At 32.4% G+C, this 21,710-nt stretch overlaps 1 protein-coding gene across 2 annotated transcripts; it reads left to right on the forward strand.

Annotated features, from left to right (window-relative positions):
* Positions 1-13,826: 13,826 nt before the first annotated feature.
* LOC120067030 (amine oxidase [copper-containing] gamma 1-like) lies at positions 13,827-20,974 on the forward strand. 2 transcript variants are annotated; one of them, XM_039018401.2, is made up of 6 exons: positions 13,827-15,202; positions 15,903-17,281; positions 18,306-18,428; positions 18,741-19,184; positions 20,194-20,291; positions 20,386-20,974. In XM_039018401.2, the coding sequence occupies exons 2-6, from the start codon at positions 16,037-16,039 to the stop codon at positions 20,600-20,602; spliced, it is 2,127 nt and encodes a 708-aa protein (XP_038874329.1). In that variant the 5' UTR covers positions 13,827-15,202; positions 15,903-16,036; the 3' UTR covers positions 20,603-20,974. The 2 variants fall into 2 exon arrangements, with proteins under 2 accessions (XP_038874329.1, XP_090164251.1); XM_090308125.1 differs by lacking the exon at positions 20,386-20,974 and having other exon boundaries at positions 14,937-15,202; positions 20,194-20,295.
* Positions 20,975-21,710: the final 736 nt, after the last annotated feature.

Below are 21,710 nucleotides of genomic sequence, written 5' to 3' on the forward strand. Positions count from 1 at the left end.
ATCCAAAGTAGCCAGAGGCCCACATCCTCCTGGATTCTCATTCAGGGAATACCATGGATTCCATCGTGGTGATGCCCAATTTGGAGATCGAAGGTTTTTTATGTGAAGAATCATTCTTCAAAAGGTAAGGGTTCCAAACCCTTTTATTTGTCTTGGTATTTTATCAAAAGCATGCTGTAATTTTATGAATTGCATAATTTTATTATCTTCTTCTATAAAATTATTTTCTTTGAAATTTTGGAAATTTGGACAATCCATCTCTTCCGCTCAAGGCCCCTTCATAGGGTTCCTTCAATATCTTGAATGAAGGAGATTTCAAGAGGAAATGTGATCCCAAATCTGACAAAGGCATTTTTTTGTTATTCCACAAATAGTAGGGCCTATCGGGTGTTCAAAAAATGCACATGTTGTGTTGTGGAGTCTATAAATGTGGTTATTGATGATGTTGTGAATAGTTCAAATTCTATCTGTCTCTATGGAAGAGGAAAATGACGTTTTACCAGTTGCTAGCTCTAATGTACAGGACAAGTTATCTAACAAGTGTTATGATAATCATATTGAAAATTGTTGTCTGACAAGTCAATAAGAAACAACCCTTCAGTAGGGTTCATAAAAATCATCATGTCTCTTACATTATTGGTAACTTGGAAGAAGACGTGTCGACCAGAAGAAAAGACAAAGTGAAATACCTTGAGATGATTAGCAACATCTATTTTACCTCTTCAATTAAACCAAAAAATGTCAAGGAAGCTCTTGCTGATGAATTTTAGGTGAATGTTATACAAGAGGAGTTCGGCCAATTCGTGAGAAATGATGTTTGGTCTCTTTTCCCTCATCATGATTATGTGAATATTGTAAGGACAAAGTGGATCTTCAAAAATAAGATGGATGAAAGTGAAAATGTGATAAAAAAAAAAAAAAAAAAAAAAAAAAAAAAAAGCTTGTTTAGTTGCTCAAGATATTCTCAGATAGAATGAGTTGACTTTGATGAAACCTTTGCTCTCGTGGCACGACTTGAAGCTATTAGGTTACTCTTGGACATCTCGTGCTTGTTAAATTTTAAATTGTTTCAGATGGGTGTGAAAAGTGCCTTCTTACATGGGTACTTGTCTGAAGAAATGTATGTTGATCAACCTAAAGGATGTATTGATTCTTCTCACCCTGATCATGTTTACAAGCTCAAACAGGCTTTTTATGGCCTTAAACAGGCTTCTAGGGCCTGGTACGAGTGGTTGACTCAGTTCCTTGTTGAGAATGGTTATTGTAGAGGAGGAGTCGACAAAACTTTGTTTGTAAAAAAAAAAAATTGATAAAGACTTCATTATTGTCCAGATATGTGTGGATTGTCTTGTTTTTGGTGGAATGCCTCAGAATATGGTTGATCATTTTGTTAAACAAATGAAGGAAGAGTTTAAAATGAGTATGGTAAGTGAATTGATCTACTTCCTAAGATTCCAAATTAAACAATTCGATGAGGACATATTTATTTCATAAAGCAAGTATGCTAGAGGTATTGTGAAGAAGTTTGGGCTTGAAAAGACAAACGTCAAACGAACTCCTACTCCCACAAGCACTAAGTTGACCAAAGATATAAATGGTGATTGTGTTGATGAAATTTTATATAGAAGCATCATTGGTAGCCTGCTATACCTCACTGCCAGTAGACCTAATATAGCCTTTGTTGTTGGAGTCTATGGTTGTTATCAATCTTGTCCCAAGTTATCTTTTTGGTGCGAAGAGAATAATCAAGTACATCAATGAAACTTGTGACTATGGTTTACTTTACACCTTTCTCTCTTGTTGGTTTTTGTGATATTGATTGGGCAGGGAATTCTGAGGACAGAAAAAGCACTTCAAGAGATGTTTCTTTCTTGGAAACAATCTAATTTCATGGATCAGTAAGAAACATAACTTTGTTTCTCTGTCTACTGCAGAAGCCAAATACATTGCAACAGCCAGTAGCTGTACACAATTGATGTGGATGAAGTAGCTGTTAAAGGAATATGATGTTCCACAAGAAGTCATGACACTTTACTGTGACAATCTTAGTGCTATTAACATTTCAAAGAATCCTATTCAGCACAATCGTACCAAGCACATAGATGTACGACTTCATTTCAATCGTGAACTTGTTGAAAATAAACAAATTGTTCTAAAACATATTCATACCAAAAATAAGTTAGCAGATATATTTACTAAGGCCTTGGATGTTGTTCAGTTCGAAGCAATAAGGGCGAGTTTGGGCCTTTGTAAACTTAATTTATAGCAATTAACTATTAACTGTTTTATTTGGAAGGTGTGGGTCGGTGTTCTCATTAAGCCCATTTATTGCTCTATTGTGGTAACCCATGGTTTGATTAATGATGGGATTAATTTTAATTTGAATTTTAGTAAGTGGCAGTTATTAATTGAGGCGCTAATTCCTTCCAACGTGGTTGTTCATCTTCTTTCCTACATTACTCTAACTACCCTTGTGTTTTGCTTTGTGTATTGCTCTTGCATGATGGTGAATATTAGGAAGAAATCTTGCATTCCATATAAAAAGATGGTGTGATTTAAGGAGAAAGCTAATCACAAGAAGGTTGTTGAAGTCGATGCTCCTTCCATTATGATGAATGCTTATGGTGCATGTGAGGGTTTCATTCACCATCTAATGACAAGTTTGTTGTGTCTCGTTTTGCAAAGCGAAAGAGGTCTAATGTGGGTTCAGCAACATCTGCTAAAAGGAAGAGATCTGTTGTCCATCACTGCCTTGACTATTACTGACTTTGTTAGTTCTAATAAGACAATTTTGTCTGCGTCTCGAGGTTCTTCTTCAAATAGTGCTTCTGAGTCTAATCCAGATTATCGAGTTGTAAGTCGTACTTCTGATTAAAATATGTCACCTGATCTTGCATAAAGCAAAAAGGTTAGGATTTCTGTTTCCTCTGTTACTTAGAAAATGAATGTTAATGTTTCTGTTATATCTAGCCCTGTTACTACGAATGTAGCTGTCACTAAGTCTAGTTATGATATTCTTATGGTTGATACTAGTCCTTCTGCTCAGATTGATCACGTTGTTCATGATTCTATGGTTAGTTTTGATGTTATTGGTGAAAAGAATGTGTCTACTGTTGTGTCTAGTTCTACTGATGTGTTATCGCCTACGATTGAAGTTCAAGATGTGATTGAATAAGGTGTTGTAGCTGCTTCTGAAAATGTTGTTGTGTCCACTAATGATGCTACTTTAGATAGTCAAATGGCTGTAAAGTCCAATATTTTGTTGTCTACTAGTGAGCATACTGGTTAATTGCACGTTGAGGGTGAAAACCCTGAAACATACTACTATTGAGCATGGTTAAGTTGAGAAAGGTGTTCTGCCAAGCGTTTTGATAAATCTCATGTGTCCAATCCCTCCAGGGAGGATGATATCCCCCTTAGTCAAATTTTTTCCAAGATGAAAGATGTTGCTGAAGACACAAAGACTAGGTCTGAGTCATCTCAAGAAATTTCTGATGAAGAGGATGTTGATGTTGCTACTGAACCCTCTAGAGAGTAGGGCTTAATAAGTAGTTCAGATGATGACACTAAAGTGATTCAAGGGCTTGTCACTCGTGCCTCTGCTTAGGGCCAAAAGAAAAAGGTCTCTTCTACTGTTGTTACTTCTATTCCTCTAGATGGTGTTTCCTTTCATTCGGAGGAAAATGCAACATTTTGGAATTATGTGGTCAAAAAGACAATTTTTGCTTAAAAATAGTTGTCTGAATGGGCCCAAGAGTGCATTGACATCATGGAGCTTCTAGTCAAGGCATATATGATAAAAACAATGTTGAATCTTGGACCTTTCTATCCGAAGTTTGTGGGAGAATTTATAGTGAATCTTTCACCTTGGTTTGATGATGCTAGCTTACCTGATTTTTGCAAAGTTCATGTCAGGGGCCACAATTTTGTGTTTACCATAGAGGTTTAAATAAGTTTCTTGATTGTAATGTTCCTCCTAATACGATTGAACTGCGTCCTTCCTTGAAAGATTTGGTTTGTGAATTGACTGGTGGGATGAAGAATGCATGGCCCAAGGATGGACGACTTGCTTCAACTAAATTGAGTGCAAAATATGTTATGTTGTTCTGGATTGATATTGCTACCATGTGCTCGACTTCTCATCATTCTGGTGTGTCTTTGCGTTGGTTACTTTGTTGTATCAGATTATGAAAGGGGCTATCTTTAATTATGGGGCGTTTCTCATTGATCAGCTTCAAAGACACCTTGGTTCTCAAGTTCTACATTTGCCGATCCCATATCCTGGTCTGATTTGTGGAACTTCTATCCCAAAATCCAAATCTCATTTCTGTTGATGAGCCTCTTGGTGTTAATCCACGTCTGTTGAATTCCAACTATAAACTGTTTCAAGGCCATCATGTTCCAGATATTGCTTCATCTTCTCCTAGTACTATAGAAGAAGCTCCCAATGTTGATTTTGTCAAGTCTTCCTTTGATCTCCTTCTTATGCATTCTTTTTCAACAAAGCTTACGATGCTTAATAATGTTATTAATCGTGCTTCAAATCACAAGCACAAGCTTACTACTTTGTTGTCTAGGATGCAACGGCCTGCTATTGATTCGAATCAGGTTGGGCCTTCTTCTTGATATATTTTCTTTAAGAAAGAGGGGGAGTTGGTTTGTGTTTTCGGTTGTTGATCTTCTCTGGTTTCTTGATTTGTTTTGTTAGGCTGATCTATTATTTTTCTTGATATTAGACTTGTTCTTTTGAACTTTATTTTCTTTAAAGGATTATCAGATTTGAATTAAATTTTTAGGCCTTCACTTGTAAATGGATGTTATGGGTTGTGGTGTTGACTTTGTTCTGTCTTAAATAAAATATATCTTAGCCAAAGGGGGAGTTTGTTAGAAATATGATATTGGCTAAATATGTTTGTTTAAATTCCCTGATCTTATTTTCTTGAGCTTTCTGGAGTTGTCTTCTCTTGTCCCAGATGAACCTCGTCTCAGAAGTTGTCTTTTTAGTTATTGATTCTGCAGAATATTTCTTCCTTATTTATCATATTCTATAGAATATTTCTTATAGAATATTCTCCTTTCTGATGGGTTGATGATTTTCTATGGGATTATTTTCCTTGTTTCCATTGTGTTATTTATGTTCAAGAAGATCGTTTGCTAGGGTTTCCGCTTCATTCATCGTTTGAACATATTTTGTGTGACCTATACTCAATAAGAGTTTTCTTGTGCGGTGAAGATGAAGTTCTCTGTGTTTCATTTGTGGGGTGTGTTTTTCATTAATTCTCATCACTATTCATGAAGATTGGTTGGTCTTGAAGGGAGTCTATGTCAACCCCATACTCCATTTTTCCTACATAAGTGAGTAACAAGCGTGTTAAGTAAAATTATGAAATAAGGTAAAGAAAGTAGGCAGATGGAGGAAGAAAATTCTAAGTATTAGAAATACTTAGTCAAGGGTGAGTTTTAGATAATATAACAAGTGAAAATTGGCTAAGTATGGAAGCAAAGTGTTGGCATGCGTTGATGGAGAAGTGTGGATGCATAGGGTTGCATGTGTAGCAACCAAGGCTTGTTGAGGTTAAATGTTGAAGGCAAGGATAAACTATGCGTTGGTACTAAGGATGGACGCATGGGTTGAAAGGCATGATGTGTTGATAAGGCTTGTGGCAGCCTCAAGTGTGTGTGAGCAAAGGCGCTGGATGATTGTGTAGCAGATGAGTGGCACTATGCGATTGGGTATGCGATCGTCTAGTAAGTGAATGACACTACACGATGAGGTAGGCGATCGTGTACGCGGGCGCTGGGCAATCATGTAGTAATTGCGTGGAGCTAAATGATGTGTCAGGCGATGAGCTGCACGACAAGTGCTAAACAATAGATATTAGGCACTAGACGATGGACGTTGGGTGCTAAACGATAGACGTTGGGTACTAGACGATGGACGTTGGGTGCTAAACGATAGACGTTGGGTACTAGACGATAGACGTTGGGCACTAGATGATGGACGTTGGGCGCTAGACGATAGACATTGGGCACTAGAAGATGGACATTGGGTGTTAGACGATAGACGTTGGGCACTAGACGATGGACGTTGGGTGCTAGACGATAGATGTTGAGCACTAGACGAGGGACGTCGGGTGCTAGATGATAGACGTTGGGCACTAGACGATAGACGTTGGGCACTAGACGATGGATTTTGGGTCCTAGACGATAGAGATTTGGCACTAGACGATGGACGTTGGGTGCTAGACGATAGACATTAGGCACTAGACGATGGACGTTGGGTGCTAGACGATAGACATTGGGCACTAGACGATAGGTTCTGAGCGTTAGACGATGGAGTATGTGATGTACGCAATGCATTGAAACTCGATGCACGCTAAATTTATATTATGAGGCGAAGGCCTAATGTGGGTTATGAAGGAAGGGAAGGAAAAATAAATTAACTAAAGAAACTCTCTAATTGGAATTGGGCCAGAAGCACTAAGTGCTGAATAAGGTGGCGGTTTGACCGTTGAACAGGGGAGGCAACAAGAAGTATAAAAAGAAGAGGAACTTTAGAAGCTAGGTTTTCGCAAACGACTTGAGCAAATTAAGTGAGATCGGTGCCATTTGGATGCATTAGTGTAGAAAGCTTTTGGGCAACTAAGTCATTAAGAGATAAGAACAAGCAAGTTCAATGTGAGTAGCTCAGTACTGAAGGACTAGATTAGAAGGTACTGACGTTCAGTCTTAGATTTGAATAGCTCGGTACTGAAGGACTAGATGATAAGGTACTTAAGCTTAGTCGTAGGGTTGAATAGCTCAGTACTGAAGGACTAGATGAGAAGGTACTGAAGCTTTGTCCTAGAATTTGAATAGCTCGATACTAAAAGACATGTAGAAGGTATCCGAGCAGCTCGATACTGAAGTACACGGAGAAGGTATCTGAGCAATAATACGTAAGGTATGACGGTACTTAAACTAGAATCAGATGAATGTAAGAAAAATTGTTATTGGTAGTGTAGAGATCACTCCACACTAACTATAGATTGACGTGGAGGAATTGAGTAAAGGTTCTCTCTCAGCTAAGGTTGCAAATTATGTTTTTAGGAAGAGAACAAAAAGGTTCCTTCCTAGTTAGGTAGTAATGCAGTAAAGGATGATAAAGAGTGAGCAAGAGGGCCACTCTAGACTGATAGACTAAGGCATAGTCCAGCAAAGCATAAAATAGTGCTATATGATGTTGATGATGACATGAATAATAGTTGCCAAGTTTATATTTTCAGTTAAAGTTTTCAGTTTTAATGTCAAATTTATGTATGAACGTTATGCTTTAAATGCTAGCCACTCACTGGGCTTCTAGCTCATGTTTTCAAATGTTTTCCTTTCAAGAAGCGGTCAGTTCCCAAAAGACTTCTCTGTTGCTACTCTGCCACTCAAAGAGTCAGGTTGAAGGAAGCTTAATTGAAGACCTGTATTAGTTAGTACACATGTATCTGTCAGATATGGACTAGTATTCTAGATGAGACTCATTAAGTTGTAATATTCATGTAAAACAGTGCTATGAAACCCTGTAATGTAAATGTGTTAACTTCTGAGTTAATTAGTTTAGTATAATAAAGAAATGTACATATTTAGGGTTTGAGCAAATTTAACAGGTTAGATAGGCATTAAGTGCCAGCAAGAGGGTTGGTAACTACTGTAGTCACTACTCCATCTATGTTAAGAGGGTAATCTGGAGCGGGGTATGATAATCTAAGACTCTGATCATTGAGAAAGATTTCTCAAGACTTAGAGATTTCTCAAGACTTAGGGGGGGCCTAAGTTTTCTTGTGAAGGGAGTTCACAAATAGAAGGAAAGATATTATTGCATGAGAGGAAGTCTCATTCACTTAGGGGGAGCCTAAGTGTTTCATCACTAATGTTCATATACTTAGAGGGAGCCTAAGTTCAAGAGAGGGAGTCTCAAATCTAGGGGGAGCCTAGGTGTTCAACAGAGTTGGGTTGAATGGGGGTCACTGTAACATTGTTATCTTACAGATAAGTACATTGTTGTAATCACATGACTTTCTTACATTAGTGAATTATCTTTCTCGGCCATACTGCCCCTCAGACGTAGGTGGTTTATCATCGAACTAGGTTAACAAACTTGGTGTATTGTTGTTGTCTGTGAATGTATCAGAACATTGTGTGAGACAAGTACTTACAACCATCTTCCAAAATTTCACCACTTGAAATTATTAAACTAAAAGAAAAAATAATCACAAGTCTATTACTAATGATTCAATTATAATTAAGGTTCATTTTAATAATTTTTAGGTTTTTTATTGTTGGATTTTAACAATTAAACTTATAAAACCTACTTACCTATTAGTTTCTTCTGTGTTGCTACTTTCTAGATATGTTTTTAAAATTCAAATCAAATTTTAAAATGAAAACAATATTATTATCATTATTATTTTGAAATTTAGCAAAAAGTTTAAATCTTTTCAATGAAAGATAAAATTTTATGTAAAAATTTTGAAAAAAAAAAACAAATACAAATTAAGATAAGGAAGGAATATAATAATGGAAATTATTTGAAATATCCTCATCCACTTTAGTTCAATAATATTGGTTAGATCCCTTTTGAATCGGTAACGTCTATTTCTTTACTTTTATTTTCTTCAGTACACTTTCTTTCTTTGTCACCTTCATATGAATTCCATTAGCTCAAAATGGAAATTTCACATTATGACCACCACACTCGAGGAAAAATGTCTTTGAAAAAGATATAAAATTATTAGAAAAAAGAAAAGAAAATACTCTTCATCACCACATACTAGCTTTTAGCTAGTCGTCATTCACATATAACGAATGGTAGGAAACTTATAACCCTTGGATTTTTCAAGTGTTTCAATATCAATTTATATCTGTATAAAATATATAAAATATTAAACTAATAACTATATCAATTTAAAATTTCAGTGCCTGAAATGTTTGGTAGATTTTGATAAGGAAATCCTTCTATCCCATATCTATTTATTATTTGTGCTAAATGTTTTTCTATTGCATAATGAGATGTTGATATTAGACAAGACAATGTGATATTTCATCTTAAAATCAATTAACAATAAGATGGGTGACTCATATATCTTATAAACATTATAATATCGCTTGATTTTTTCAATGTGAGATCCTCAACATATTCCTGAAGATGTTATTTTTCTGGTTCACCACTCTCGAATCATGTTTCAATGTTTGTTTTTGGACAAAATGCTTATTTGGGCTTAATAAATTATGACACCATATCAAATAATATGAGGATCGAACCCAAAACTAATTTACAATAAGAGAAATAGCTTATATATCTTATAAATATTGTAAAGCCTTCTGATTTTTCTTAGAAATGGATCCTTAGTTGCTCATAATTTTGGGAACTTCAAATTACAAAATATATATATTAAGGGTGTTCATGGGTTAGATTGGGTTGGGTTAAGGGTTGAAAGACTTTTTATACCCAACCCAATTATTCGGGTTGTAAATTTCTTCAACACAAATAACCCTTATTAATAAATGAACCCAACCCAACCCAACCTTGAAATATTTGGGTTGGGTTGGTTTGGGTTAATCGAGTCCTTTATTTAAAATTTTGTTCTAAAAAGAAACCAAACATAAATATATAAAAATCTAATTTAATTGTTTTCATATATTAGATTAAAATTAACTACTCAATTTCAATTTATGTAGTGAAAATTTTCTTTCTAAAGTGCAAAGAAACTACTTCTGTTGAAGAATAAATTATTTTAAAAATATTGGAACTAAATAAATTAAAATCAATATATGCATAAATAATTGTGATATAAATAATAAAAAAAATATATATTTTAAAATTCATAATAAATTTGGGTTGGTTCAGGTTGGTTTGGGTTATATTAGGTGAACCCATGACAACCCAACCCATAAAATTTTCATTTATTTGAACCCAACCCAAATCGCATGGATTGGATTGGATTGATCGATTTTTTTCGGGTCATTAGATTTTTTAAACACCTCTAATATATATATAGTCTTCTAATTAATGTTGACTTGATAATAGCCTGAATTTTGTTAGAGCTTACAAGGAAAGATTATTTTACTATTAAAAGGATTCTTAAGACAAGTGCGAATATTCTGGTCAAGTGAATAATTAGCATAAAGTTATGTTAAAATGAACATTACTCAACTAATATAGGATGTGTTTGGAATGCATTTTTAAGTATTTAATTTAAAAGATAAATCATTTTAAAAAAATTAGAATATTTGGCAACCACTTAAAATAACTTTTGAAGTGTATTTTCAACAATTTTTATAAAAACTGTTTAAATAAAAATGAGTTTTTTGAAAAACACCTTTTTTTTTTCAAGTCAATCCAAATAGACTTATAGTATTTGTATTATCAACATCGAAATATAAGATACAATTTCCTCATCCCACATGTTGTCAACAAAAAAAAAATGGTAAATTTATAATTATTGTAAAGAGGAACACATGTCTATGATACGTAGAATTTTATTTTTATTGAGCTCTAGGTTGGTGAAGCAAATAATTAATTTGGGGAAGTATTTGGGACTTTCCTCTCATTATGTCAGGAGTAAATGCTCTATATTAATTTTCTCACTAACATAACTCTCACTTACGAGAGTTCTGGTGTGGAACGAGTAAAGTTCTGAAAATTTGAGTTTTTTTTTTTTTTTTAAAAAAAAGTTTTTATAAACCAACTTCATAGTTTTGAAAGCTTTGATTGATTCAGTATTTATAAATAATTTATTTTTAGAATTACGCGAGTATTCTTTTTATTTTTTTTTCCAATTTTTCAATGTGAATGTCTTTATTTTTGTATTATATACTTTAGTCTATTTTAAGCCATGTTTTGAAATGAAGTTTTAGAACTTGTTTTTTTCTTAAAGAAAAAATAGCTATAAATTTAAATGTTTATGTAACAAAAAAATTGAAAAAATTAACCAGCAGAATTTCAAAAACAAAAATCAAAACCAAATAATTATTTAGTTGTAAAAATGAAAAAAAAAAAATACAAATTAAGATAATGGAGGAAGGTTAATAATGGAAATTAATTGAAAACGTCATCATCCACATTATTTCAATATTGGTGACCCCTTCTAAATGAACAATGTCCCTTTCCTTACCACACATCATATAGAAAATTCCATTTCAATCAGAAAGGAAATCTTACATCACCACAATACCACACATGAGGACAAATATCTCTCTCAAAAAGATATATAATTATTAGAAGAAGGAAAAGAAAATATTCTTCCAATGCTTTCATAACCACCACATACTAGCTTAACTAGTCAATCACTCATAATGAGTGTTGGGAAACTTATAGCCTTTTGATTTTTTTTATTTAGGGAAAATATCAATTATTTATATCTTTTCTTTCGAACTTAAATTAAATATAATTTCAAACCAATAATGGTATTAGTCTTGATCTTAAATTTCCATATATGTGAATTAATTTAATTTTTTTTTTAATGATTTAGGTAGCAATTGAATTACGTGACGTTTTTTCAATGTTGAGTAAAAGATATACCTGACACTTATAAAACTTTCCCATACGATTTTTGTTTATTTTGTTTATTTTTTTTATTTCCTTTCATTTCCTTCTTCGATTTTTGCTTTTTTTGCTTTTTTTTGTTTTATTTTATTTTCTTTCTTCGATTTTCTGCTTCTTCTTTTTTTACTTTTTTACTTTTTCTTTCATTTCTCCGATTTTTGCTTCTTTCCTTTTTTTTTTTCTATTTAATTTTCTTTCTTTTCTTCAATTTTTGCTTCTTCTCTTTCTCTTATTTTTAAAATTTTTCTTTCCTTTATTTGATTTTTTTCTTCTTCCCCTTTTTTTTCCAAAAATTATGAGGTTGAGTTTTATACCCAAGACTTGAAAGTACTTAATTCATAAGTAACTTAACACCAACAAGTCAATCATCAAGTTTGATTATTATAACAAATAATAAATATAAATAGCAAATGAAAGTCTATCAGTAATAGCTAGTAATATTTTCTATCACTGATAGCTTAATCTTTGATTATTTTCATAGTTAATAGCCACTTATAAAAATCTATCATTGATAGCCAACTTAGTGAATTTAATTAATAAAGTTGGTTCTCAAACTAAAATATAACTAAATCAATTAAAAAAAATAAATAAATAAGAAAACACCATACAAAATCAATTAATATCTATCTACTTGTTATTTATCAATTATCATTAATTAATTTCAGGCGTTTATTAATATCTAAATATCTATAAATTGTTGCTTTTATTAAGAATCTACTCTTCAAAACTATAATTGGATTCAAATGGAGGTTTAATTAAATAATTTGAGAAATTACAAATTTGATACTCAAACTTTCAAATATGATTGTAATAGATATCTGCTCACTTTAAAAATAGTCTCACGAATGCTTGAAGATTTTAAAAATATCTAAGAAGTCACTCTAACCATTCATTTAGATCCAATATACAATAAAAACTACCAGTTTTGTATATAAAATGTCTATTAGATATGTTACACTTTTTTTTATTTGAAAGATTTCTAAGACACAAAATTAATAATTTGAAGATTATAATATGTTTTGTAAATTTTATGGACATGTTGGACACAAACAATCGAAAACAATAAATTCTTTGAAAAAACATAGTTAAGTTCTATGATATCGGTGTTTTTAATATGTATTTGATTTGATAGTAGAGATAGAAAATCCAACATCAACTTAAAAATGGTTTAAATTATGTTCAGTACTATATTTATAAATAATAAAAATAACTTGACTTACTTATTAAATTTTAATTGAACCTCAATTATTGTTTGAATTAATTATGAGTATGTTTTACGGTATAAGTTTTATATCATTTTTATTTTAGAATATTATATAATTTACAACATGTTATACTATACATCTTCTTAGTGCAATTCTACTTTAAAAACCTTTTTATTTAAAATTTGAAAACATAAAATTATTATCTACAAAATTTTCTATGTACTACAAAGTCTAAAAACAGCTTTAAAAACAAAAATTTTAAAAAAGAAAATAATTGAACAATGAGTTCGTGTTCTATGATTTTAGTATTTTTTAATACAAAGGGAGTGGGAGAATTTAAATCATAGATCTCTTGGTTCTTAACATATACTGACGTCAGTTGATCTAATTTTTTTTTTCTTAATATGTTTTTAGTATTTCTAATTAGTGTTGAATAGCTGACGTAGAAATTGATATCGTTAAGTAATTAAAAAAATGTTCCTAATTTTCTTAGATAAATGATACTTCATTATTTAGGTAATGTATATATTTTAATGACTATTGATAGGGACAACAACCTTCCCAAATGGCCTCATGCCAATGGAGATAGTTGTCCCTCTTATAAACCAACAATGATCATCTCTTATTTTCCAATGAGGCCGAGACTACCAAGTCGATATTGTCCACTTTAGACATAAACCCTCATAGTTTTACTTTTGGTATACCTAAACAGCCTCATGCCAAAACTCAAGTATTTTTTGAAAATTTTTTAGTCGTGGGACCAACTACTGAGGATAATTTCTTCGGTCAAACAAAGAGTAGAGTTAACAATTTACTCTTTCGGTCCAAGAAGCTCCAAAATATTCCAACTATTTAAAAGAATTAAATACTATTTGGTTCTCGCATTTTTTTGACTTTGGTTCATTTTGTTTACTTTTAAATTTTGGTCCCTATATTTTCAATTTTTGTCCATTTTGATCTCTATTCCTTTATTGTACTTTCAAGTTTTGGTTTATTTTAATCTTTGAACTTTATAAAAATGACCAAAACATTTCGAAGGTAAGGACACCAAGTGTTCTCTTTGTTCTGCATCCATTACCAAGTTTTTTCCCGACAATCACAAAAACAAAAACCCATCAAGTTGTGAAAACCATCAAACTCAGAAAGAAAGACGATGGGTCTCCAAAACTCCAATCCCATGGGCGTCAAGCTCAAAGAGTCGATCCACTACCACACTCACAAGACTGCATCCTTTTGCGCCGCTTCCAATTTCATCTTACTCAACCTCTCCCTATGTCTTTTCCCCCATCTTCCTCCACATTCTCACCATCGCTGCGCCATGGTTGCCGCCATTTCCATCTGCCGATTCGGAGTCCATGGATGATATTGTGATTTGATTAATTGCAAAATTGAAGAAAATACGAAGAAACCCATTACCATTTTCTTCTATTCTGAGAATAAAAAACAAAAATATAATTGATTAACCAGGTTCAGAACTATGGAGAATGAGAAGGGAGAACAACAACATTTCTATTTAACTAATTTAGATTTTTTTTTTCAATATAATTTGGATTTTTGTTGTAGTTTATCTCGGGGATTTAGGAGCAGAGAAAGAGGAGGGAACAAGAGAGAGAGAAGAGAAATGAGGGAAAAAATAAAAAATGTATAATTTTTTTGCCATGTTGCGACATCAATCTATCTAGTCAATTTTTTTATTAGGACTTTTAAACCTATGCTTAAAAACTTAGATACTAAAATGATTAATTTAAAACATCAAAAATCAAATACATCTATTCTTCAAAATTTAGAAACTAAAGAAGTATTTCCCCCCAAAAAAATTATTTAATGACTCAATAACTAGTTACTCCTAAGATTTTGCAGACTTTGCTCACCTTTAAACTTTTTGGTTTCCTAGTGAGCAAATTATCCAATAATAAACTACAACATGGTAAATTTTTCTTAATTTTTTTAGAAAATTATAATTGATAAAGGTGCATTGAATATTATGTCAATACTGTTACATTCAATGAGTAGAAATCAATATTAATTAAGGATAAAATAATATTGTGAGAATTTGAATACAAGACTTCATACTCATACCAAATCAAATCACTAATTGAGTAAAGTAGATCTAATATTATTATCAATAAATTAACAAAGAGGTACAAAAATTTGGGGACACAACTTTATTGCTCAAATTATAAATTTCTGATGCATAGTTATGAGCTACGGATAGTTGATATATGCACCCTTTTCCCTCCCTTTTATACGCTCTCTTCTCCACTTCCCAAGATCCCTACTTTTTTCTCTTTCCTTCACCTCTTCACAGATTCGCCAACTCGGGCAACCAAAACGACTGAACACCCAAAATCATCAACCTCGAGTGCCCACCAACAAGCCAATTCGACGCCCAAAGCCCTCACAAATTAGCCGCTGGGCTAAGGTTTGTTTGTCCCTCTCATGCTTCATTAAATTAATTTCTACTTGCTTCTTCTTCTTCCTACTTACCTTTGCTGATTGCCCTTAACCCTTCTCTCAGTATTTTAATTAAGTTCCATTTTCCTCCCTTTTTTGGTCTGATTTTTTCTTGCCTAGTTCTATTTTGCTGGAACTTTTGACTTTCTGGGTGGTTCGTTTTGGTTTTAGTTTGTACAAGCGCAGTTGATGTTCCGTGAAATCTTTATTTGTCCTACTTTTGATAAGTTTTGTTTCAAGTTATGAGTAAAATTCACATAACAAAAACATATCTCTATCTCTACATTACAAATCTTAGGTCAGGTTCGTTCATCTAAAAGACCTTGTACCAGTAGAAATAATTGGGGTTATTCATAGATGAATGGAAGTGTATTTCAGTGTTGGTCTTCACAAATGAAATCTTTTGTTTTCTTCTATTATTTTGAGTTGCCTTGCAACCATCTCATACATTGAAAGACAAGTATTTTGTCCACCATGGTCTTTCACTGTAGAAGACAGTAATTTTTGTCTCTTGCTATTTTGCTGTAAATTCTTTAATGTAATTCTCATGTCTATTTCATCTTTATTATCTTTCATTTCGTGTGACTTCTAATTTGATGTTTACTTTCATTTGATTACTATATCATATAGTTAATTTTTTACAAGCAATGCTAGTTTCAATTTTGTAGGTAGTTGCCAAGAACTTTGAGGTTCCTGATAGAGGGAACTACCATATTTTTGTAGTAAATAATAATTCGGTATGGATTCCTCCCAATAAGACATCCATTTATAGAAGCTTGAAGCCGAGTGCGAATTGATATCGATGGACAAACATTCATACTTTTGCTTCCTCGTCGTCTCGATCGTCACTGTCCTTGTAGTCTCTCGTTTCTGCTTTCCCATTTTTGGAAACCTACCACCAGAAAACTTAAATTATGAAAAACAAAGCTTTGAAAAACACACTATTCTCATGTCCAAAGCCCCTCACCACCCACTCGATCCACTCACTATCCAAGAAATCAACAAAGTTAGAGAAATCCTATCAATTTATGAGCCATTTTCAAATTCTTTTCCAACAATTCACTCTCTAGCAATGGAAGAACCAGATAAATCATTAGTATTGAACTGGAGGGTTGGCAACCCTCGTCCGCCACGACGAGCAGCCGTGATTGCAACTCTCCACGACCTAGTCCATGTACTTTCAATAGATCTCGATCTACATCGAGTCACTCGACACACGGTGAACCCGACGAGGGGATACCCAATGGTCACAATGGAGGAGATAACAAGTGCAATGGAAGTAGCATTGGCAAATAGTGAGGTTCAAAAGAGCTTACTCGCACGTGGGGTGAAACTGAAGGATGCAAAATTCCTTACACCTTCACCAGGATGGTTTGGAGCAGAGGAAGAAGGGAAGAGGATTGTGAAATTACAATTCTACTCTCTTGAAGGCACATCAAATTTCTACATGAGGCCAATTGAAGGACTCACAATAACAGTAGACCTCAACATAAAAGAGGTAATCAAAATCTCAGACACTGGTAAAGGACTCCCAATCCCAAGAAGCAAAAACACAGAGTATCAATACAATGGCGAAACAGAGCCACCAGAAATCAAGCCAATTAACCCCATATCAATAGAGCAACCAAAAGGTCCAAGCTTTACAGTGGAAAATGGACATATAGTCAAATGGGCTAACTGGGAATTGCATATAAAGCCAGACCAACGAGCAGGAATGGTAATTTCAAAGGCTATGGTGAGAGATTCAGAAACAGGGGAGCTCCGAAATGTGATGTATAAAGGGTTTTCATCAGAGCTTTTTGTGCCGTACATGGATTTTGATGAACATTGGTATTTCAAGACATTTATGGATGCTGGAGAGTATGGATTAGGATTGTTGTCGATGCCGCTGGTGCCGTTGAATGATTGTCCAAGGAACTCGTATTATATGGATGCTGTGTTTGTGGATGGAGATGGGAAGCCGTATGTTCAAGAAAATATAATATGCGTTTTTGAGAGATATGCTGGAGATATCAGTTGGCGCCATTCTGATAGCCTTCTCCCAAATGTAAGTCAACTTTGCGATTCATAAAAACACCAGAGTTATGTATTTGTTTTAATTAAAAAGATCATAGAAGATGGAGTCTAAGGAATTCGAGATATTGGTATGTTTAGTTTTTATTTAGTTACTAAGTTTTAAAAGAAAATGTTACCTTTTCAATCTATAAGTTTTGGTTTTCTTTTCAATTTAGGCTCTTACGATATAAAATATTAAAATATTATCGAGTTTTATTTTAATTTGGACACTAGATTTCAAGATTTATATTTTTAGTTTCGATTTTTTACTAAACACTAAATTTTCATTTTTTTTATTGTTAATGTTTATTAATTAATTTAAAAGAATTATAATTAATTAAGTTTTATTATTTTTTCATCATTATAAAAATTAATTTTAAATTTTTCACTTCATAATTATCTTAGATTAATTAATAGACATTAATACTAAAAAATAAAGTGAGTATTTAGCAAAAAAATCAAGGTTTAAAGTGTAAAATTGGAAACTTTGAGACCAAACAGAAACAAAACTCAAACTTTAAAGATAAAATTGGAACATTTTTTTAAACTTAAGAACTAAATTGATATCAAATTTAAAACTTAAGAACATAAAGCACAACATTTTATGATCTAAGGACCAAATGAAGCTTTTTTTTGTATCGTGTCTACATATTATGAACCATTTAATTACACTTTGTTTTGATGACAGTGATATAAAACAGTCAAAATTATTAGAGAGTATGAGACTCTATCTCAAAACCAATTGGTAATAACCCATCTATCTTATATTCTCAACATGCCCCTCAAGATGGTGCCTCTTTTGGGTTCATCAATCTTGATCGGATCACAATTTCTTCTTATTGGATCGACATCACTCTTTTGGGCTTTATAGGCTTTGATACCATATTAGAGAGTATGGGGCTTCATCTCAAAACTAATTGGCAATGAGAGGAGTAATTATCTATCTTATATTCTCAACAAAAATCTCTATATTTTGATTAATCGTATCATAATGTTTATAAGTTTGAAATTGTTAGGGAGAAGCACCTCGAGAATCAAGACAAAAAGTAACACTTGTGGCTCGCATGACATCAACCGTGGGAAATTATGACTACATTATTGATTGGGAGTTTCAAACAGATGGCTTAATTCGTGTGGAGGTGAGACTTACCCTACTCGTTAATATATTTTCAATCTCTCAATTAAAATCCAAAATAACATAAATAACTAATTAAAAAATAGAAATTGTTGCAAATATAGCAATCAACTCAAAGTATTAGCAAATATAGCACCACGTAAAAGATTTGCATAACAAAGTTTAAATTCATCTCTTGGAGATTGTCAATGATAAAGTACAGATAGATTTGACTATATTTGCCATTCTTTAAAAATTGTGCTATACACTTAATTATTAATTCTAAAACTGTTATCAATTGTACTTATCCTAAAAAATAATTTCAATACACATGCAGGTTGGGCTTTCAGGCATGCTAATGATAAAAGCCACCCCGCAAGACTTTGTACACGTCAAAGACGATGAAACGTTTGAGCCGTTGGTTTCAGAAAATGCGATTGGAGTGGTTCATGACCACTACATTACATTTTATCTTGACATGGATGTGGATGGTGTGAATAATTCATTTGTAAACATTGATCTTATTAAAGAAGAAGTTAAATCTCTAAAATCACCAAGGAAGAGCATCTACAAACCATATAGAAAAGTGGCTAAAAAGGAAGATGATGCGAAAGTTAAGCTTAGCCTTTATAATCCCTCGGAATTTCATGTGGTGAATCCAAGCAAATTGTCGAGATTGGGAAACCCATCGGGGTACAAGCTTGTCCCTACAGCCACAGCTGCTAGTTTGCTTGATTTGCATGATCCACCACAAATCAGAAGTGCTTTCACCAATAACCAGGTACTTAATTACACATTTCCCACCACTAATTTTGAGTTAATTACAAGTATGGATGCATGATTTTAAGTTTTAACTACAAATAATTTTTCCATGGCTATTGTGCCCCTGTTTAGATTTTTATCGTTCAAGTTAAAATATCATTTTGATTCTTATATTTTGGATTTTGGATTTTGTTTAATTTTAGTCTATATATTTTCAAGAAATTTTAAGTTTAATCTTACGGATAGTTTTTTTTTTTTTTTTTTTTTTTTTTTTTTAAATTTTTTTCTATTAACATAATTTTCACTATAAATTTTGGAAACATATTCATATATTTTATTTTTTTACCTAATTATTATTATTATTTAACCAAATTTGAGAATAATTAACTTCGAAAGACTACATTTAAGATTTATTTGAAGTATAAGGACTAAAATTGGGTATTTGAAAATACATGAACTAAAATTGAACAAATTCTAAAATAAAATGATCAAAATGATATTTTAATCTTATTATTATTGATATTATTCAAGTTCAACATGGAATTGGAAGATTTAAACCTCATTTCTTTTTATCAAGAGTTGCTATAATAAATATCACTTACAATAGCATAAAAAAAAAAGTTATTTCTGAATTTTATATTGCCTTTTTGAAACGCTGTCAAAATGAAAGTATTGAAAGTTGACAGTTTTTCACATCACGTTTTAATGCAATATAAAGTTATAAAAGATCTATTTTTCAGTAGCGTAATTTTAATGCTTTGAAAACTTCCATAGCATTAAAAGAAAAATGAAATGATTACACTTTGATAATATGATTTATGTTTGTGAAGCTATTAGTTAGGCTCATTTTGGTGCTAAGTTTAGATTAAAAAGTGGATAGTTTTGTTACACTAAATAATACAATGGAGAGACATGTTTTTGGCAAAACTTTGAAAAGGCGAAAAACATGTTCTTGGAAACCAGTAGTAAAATTGTAAATTGAAATTCCAATTTGAGTTATAGTTTGATTAATAAAATTTATCAAACAGATTTGGGTGACTCCATACAACAAAAATGAGCAATGGGCCGGTGGGCTTTTGACGTACCAGAGCAGGGGAGATGACACACTAGCGAGCTGGTCTAAAAGGTAATTTCACAAATATCTATTTTTTTTATAACTATATAGCTTACTAAAAAATTTATAACGGTTGTGATTTTATTGAACATTGGTTATGAAACAGAAACCGTCCGATCGAGAATACAGACATAGTAGTGTGGTATACTTTAGGGTTTCATCACGTGCCATGCCAAGAAGATTTCCCCGTAATGCCGACTGTGTCCTCCAGCTTTGATCTAAAGCCCGTCAATTTCTTCGACAGAAATCCCATTCTTCGGGCAGCCCCCGCTTCCTTTGATGACCTGCCCGTCTGTAGTGTTCGATCTTCTATAAACATATAGGTTTGATACTCGAGTCCAAATGGATATATGTTGTATTGAGTGAATTTAGCTTCCCCCCTCTTTTTTTTTTTCTTTTTTTTAATGAGAGGTTGGATCACCTATCCCTATAATTATTGTACTAAATAAAAAGGTTTTATAAAAGCCTATTTAGATTGGTGTACCTAGAACAATGGAAATAAAATATATTACTGAATAAGGGTTTAGCTGGATTATAAAAAATGGGGAAATTCTTATAAATAAAAAATTCCAAAAATATTTACATTTTATAGAAAAAAAAAAGACTTGAAATTTTTTTCTATAAAATGTAAATATTTTTAAATATATTTTATATTTAAAAGACCCCCTTTTAAATTGTATTAGTATATTGTTATTTTAGTAATATTTGTATTGAATAATCTGTATTTTTTACAAAAGTGAATACGAGAAATTAAATACATCAAACAAATGATACAAGTCAGGAAATATAAGAAAGAAAAGTGTTAATTAGGAAAATGTACAACTCATACATAATTTGAATATATGTAATTTACGATGTTCAAGGTGGTAGATTGACAACTAACTTGAGTTTTTTTGTAATGGAGTGAAGCTAATTGACAGGATGATAAAGACTTTGGTCTAACATATTTTGGTTGGAGATGGATTTATAAGTGGATATTGTTGCTTAGGAGATGGTGATGAACAAAGTGACAATCATTTTCAATATACTTGGTACATACATCATTATGAGAAATTTGGATGACACTATGATTGTCGCACTAAAGTATAGTAGCAACCTATTGGGGAACACTCATATCAACAAGAAGCTAACAAAGCCATACTAACTTAGAAGTAGCATAGGCAACTGCACGATATTCAAATTTTGTACTAGAATGTGAAACAATACTTGTTTCGTCAATAAATGAGAGAATCATTTAAGTATAGAAATAGTAACCTATGGTGGACGTTGATTAGTAGGATTTTTTTGGATTTATGCCCTAAAGCTCGTAGCTTTGTAAATAAAATATTTATCGATAAAATAATATGTTATTTTATGTTTTGCATAACATTATTCAATAAACTAGAAAATCCACTGTTATTGTATGAAATCTTGAACACTTATGTAGTTGAC

This window comes from Benincasa hispida, chromosome 12, assembly GCF_027475165.1.
Source record: "Benincasa hispida cultivar pf3 chromosome 12, pf3_genome.v1.1, whole genome shotgun sequence".
Lineage (NCBI taxonomy): Eukaryota > Viridiplantae > Streptophyta > Magnoliopsida > Cucurbitales > Cucurbitaceae > Benincasa > Benincasa hispida.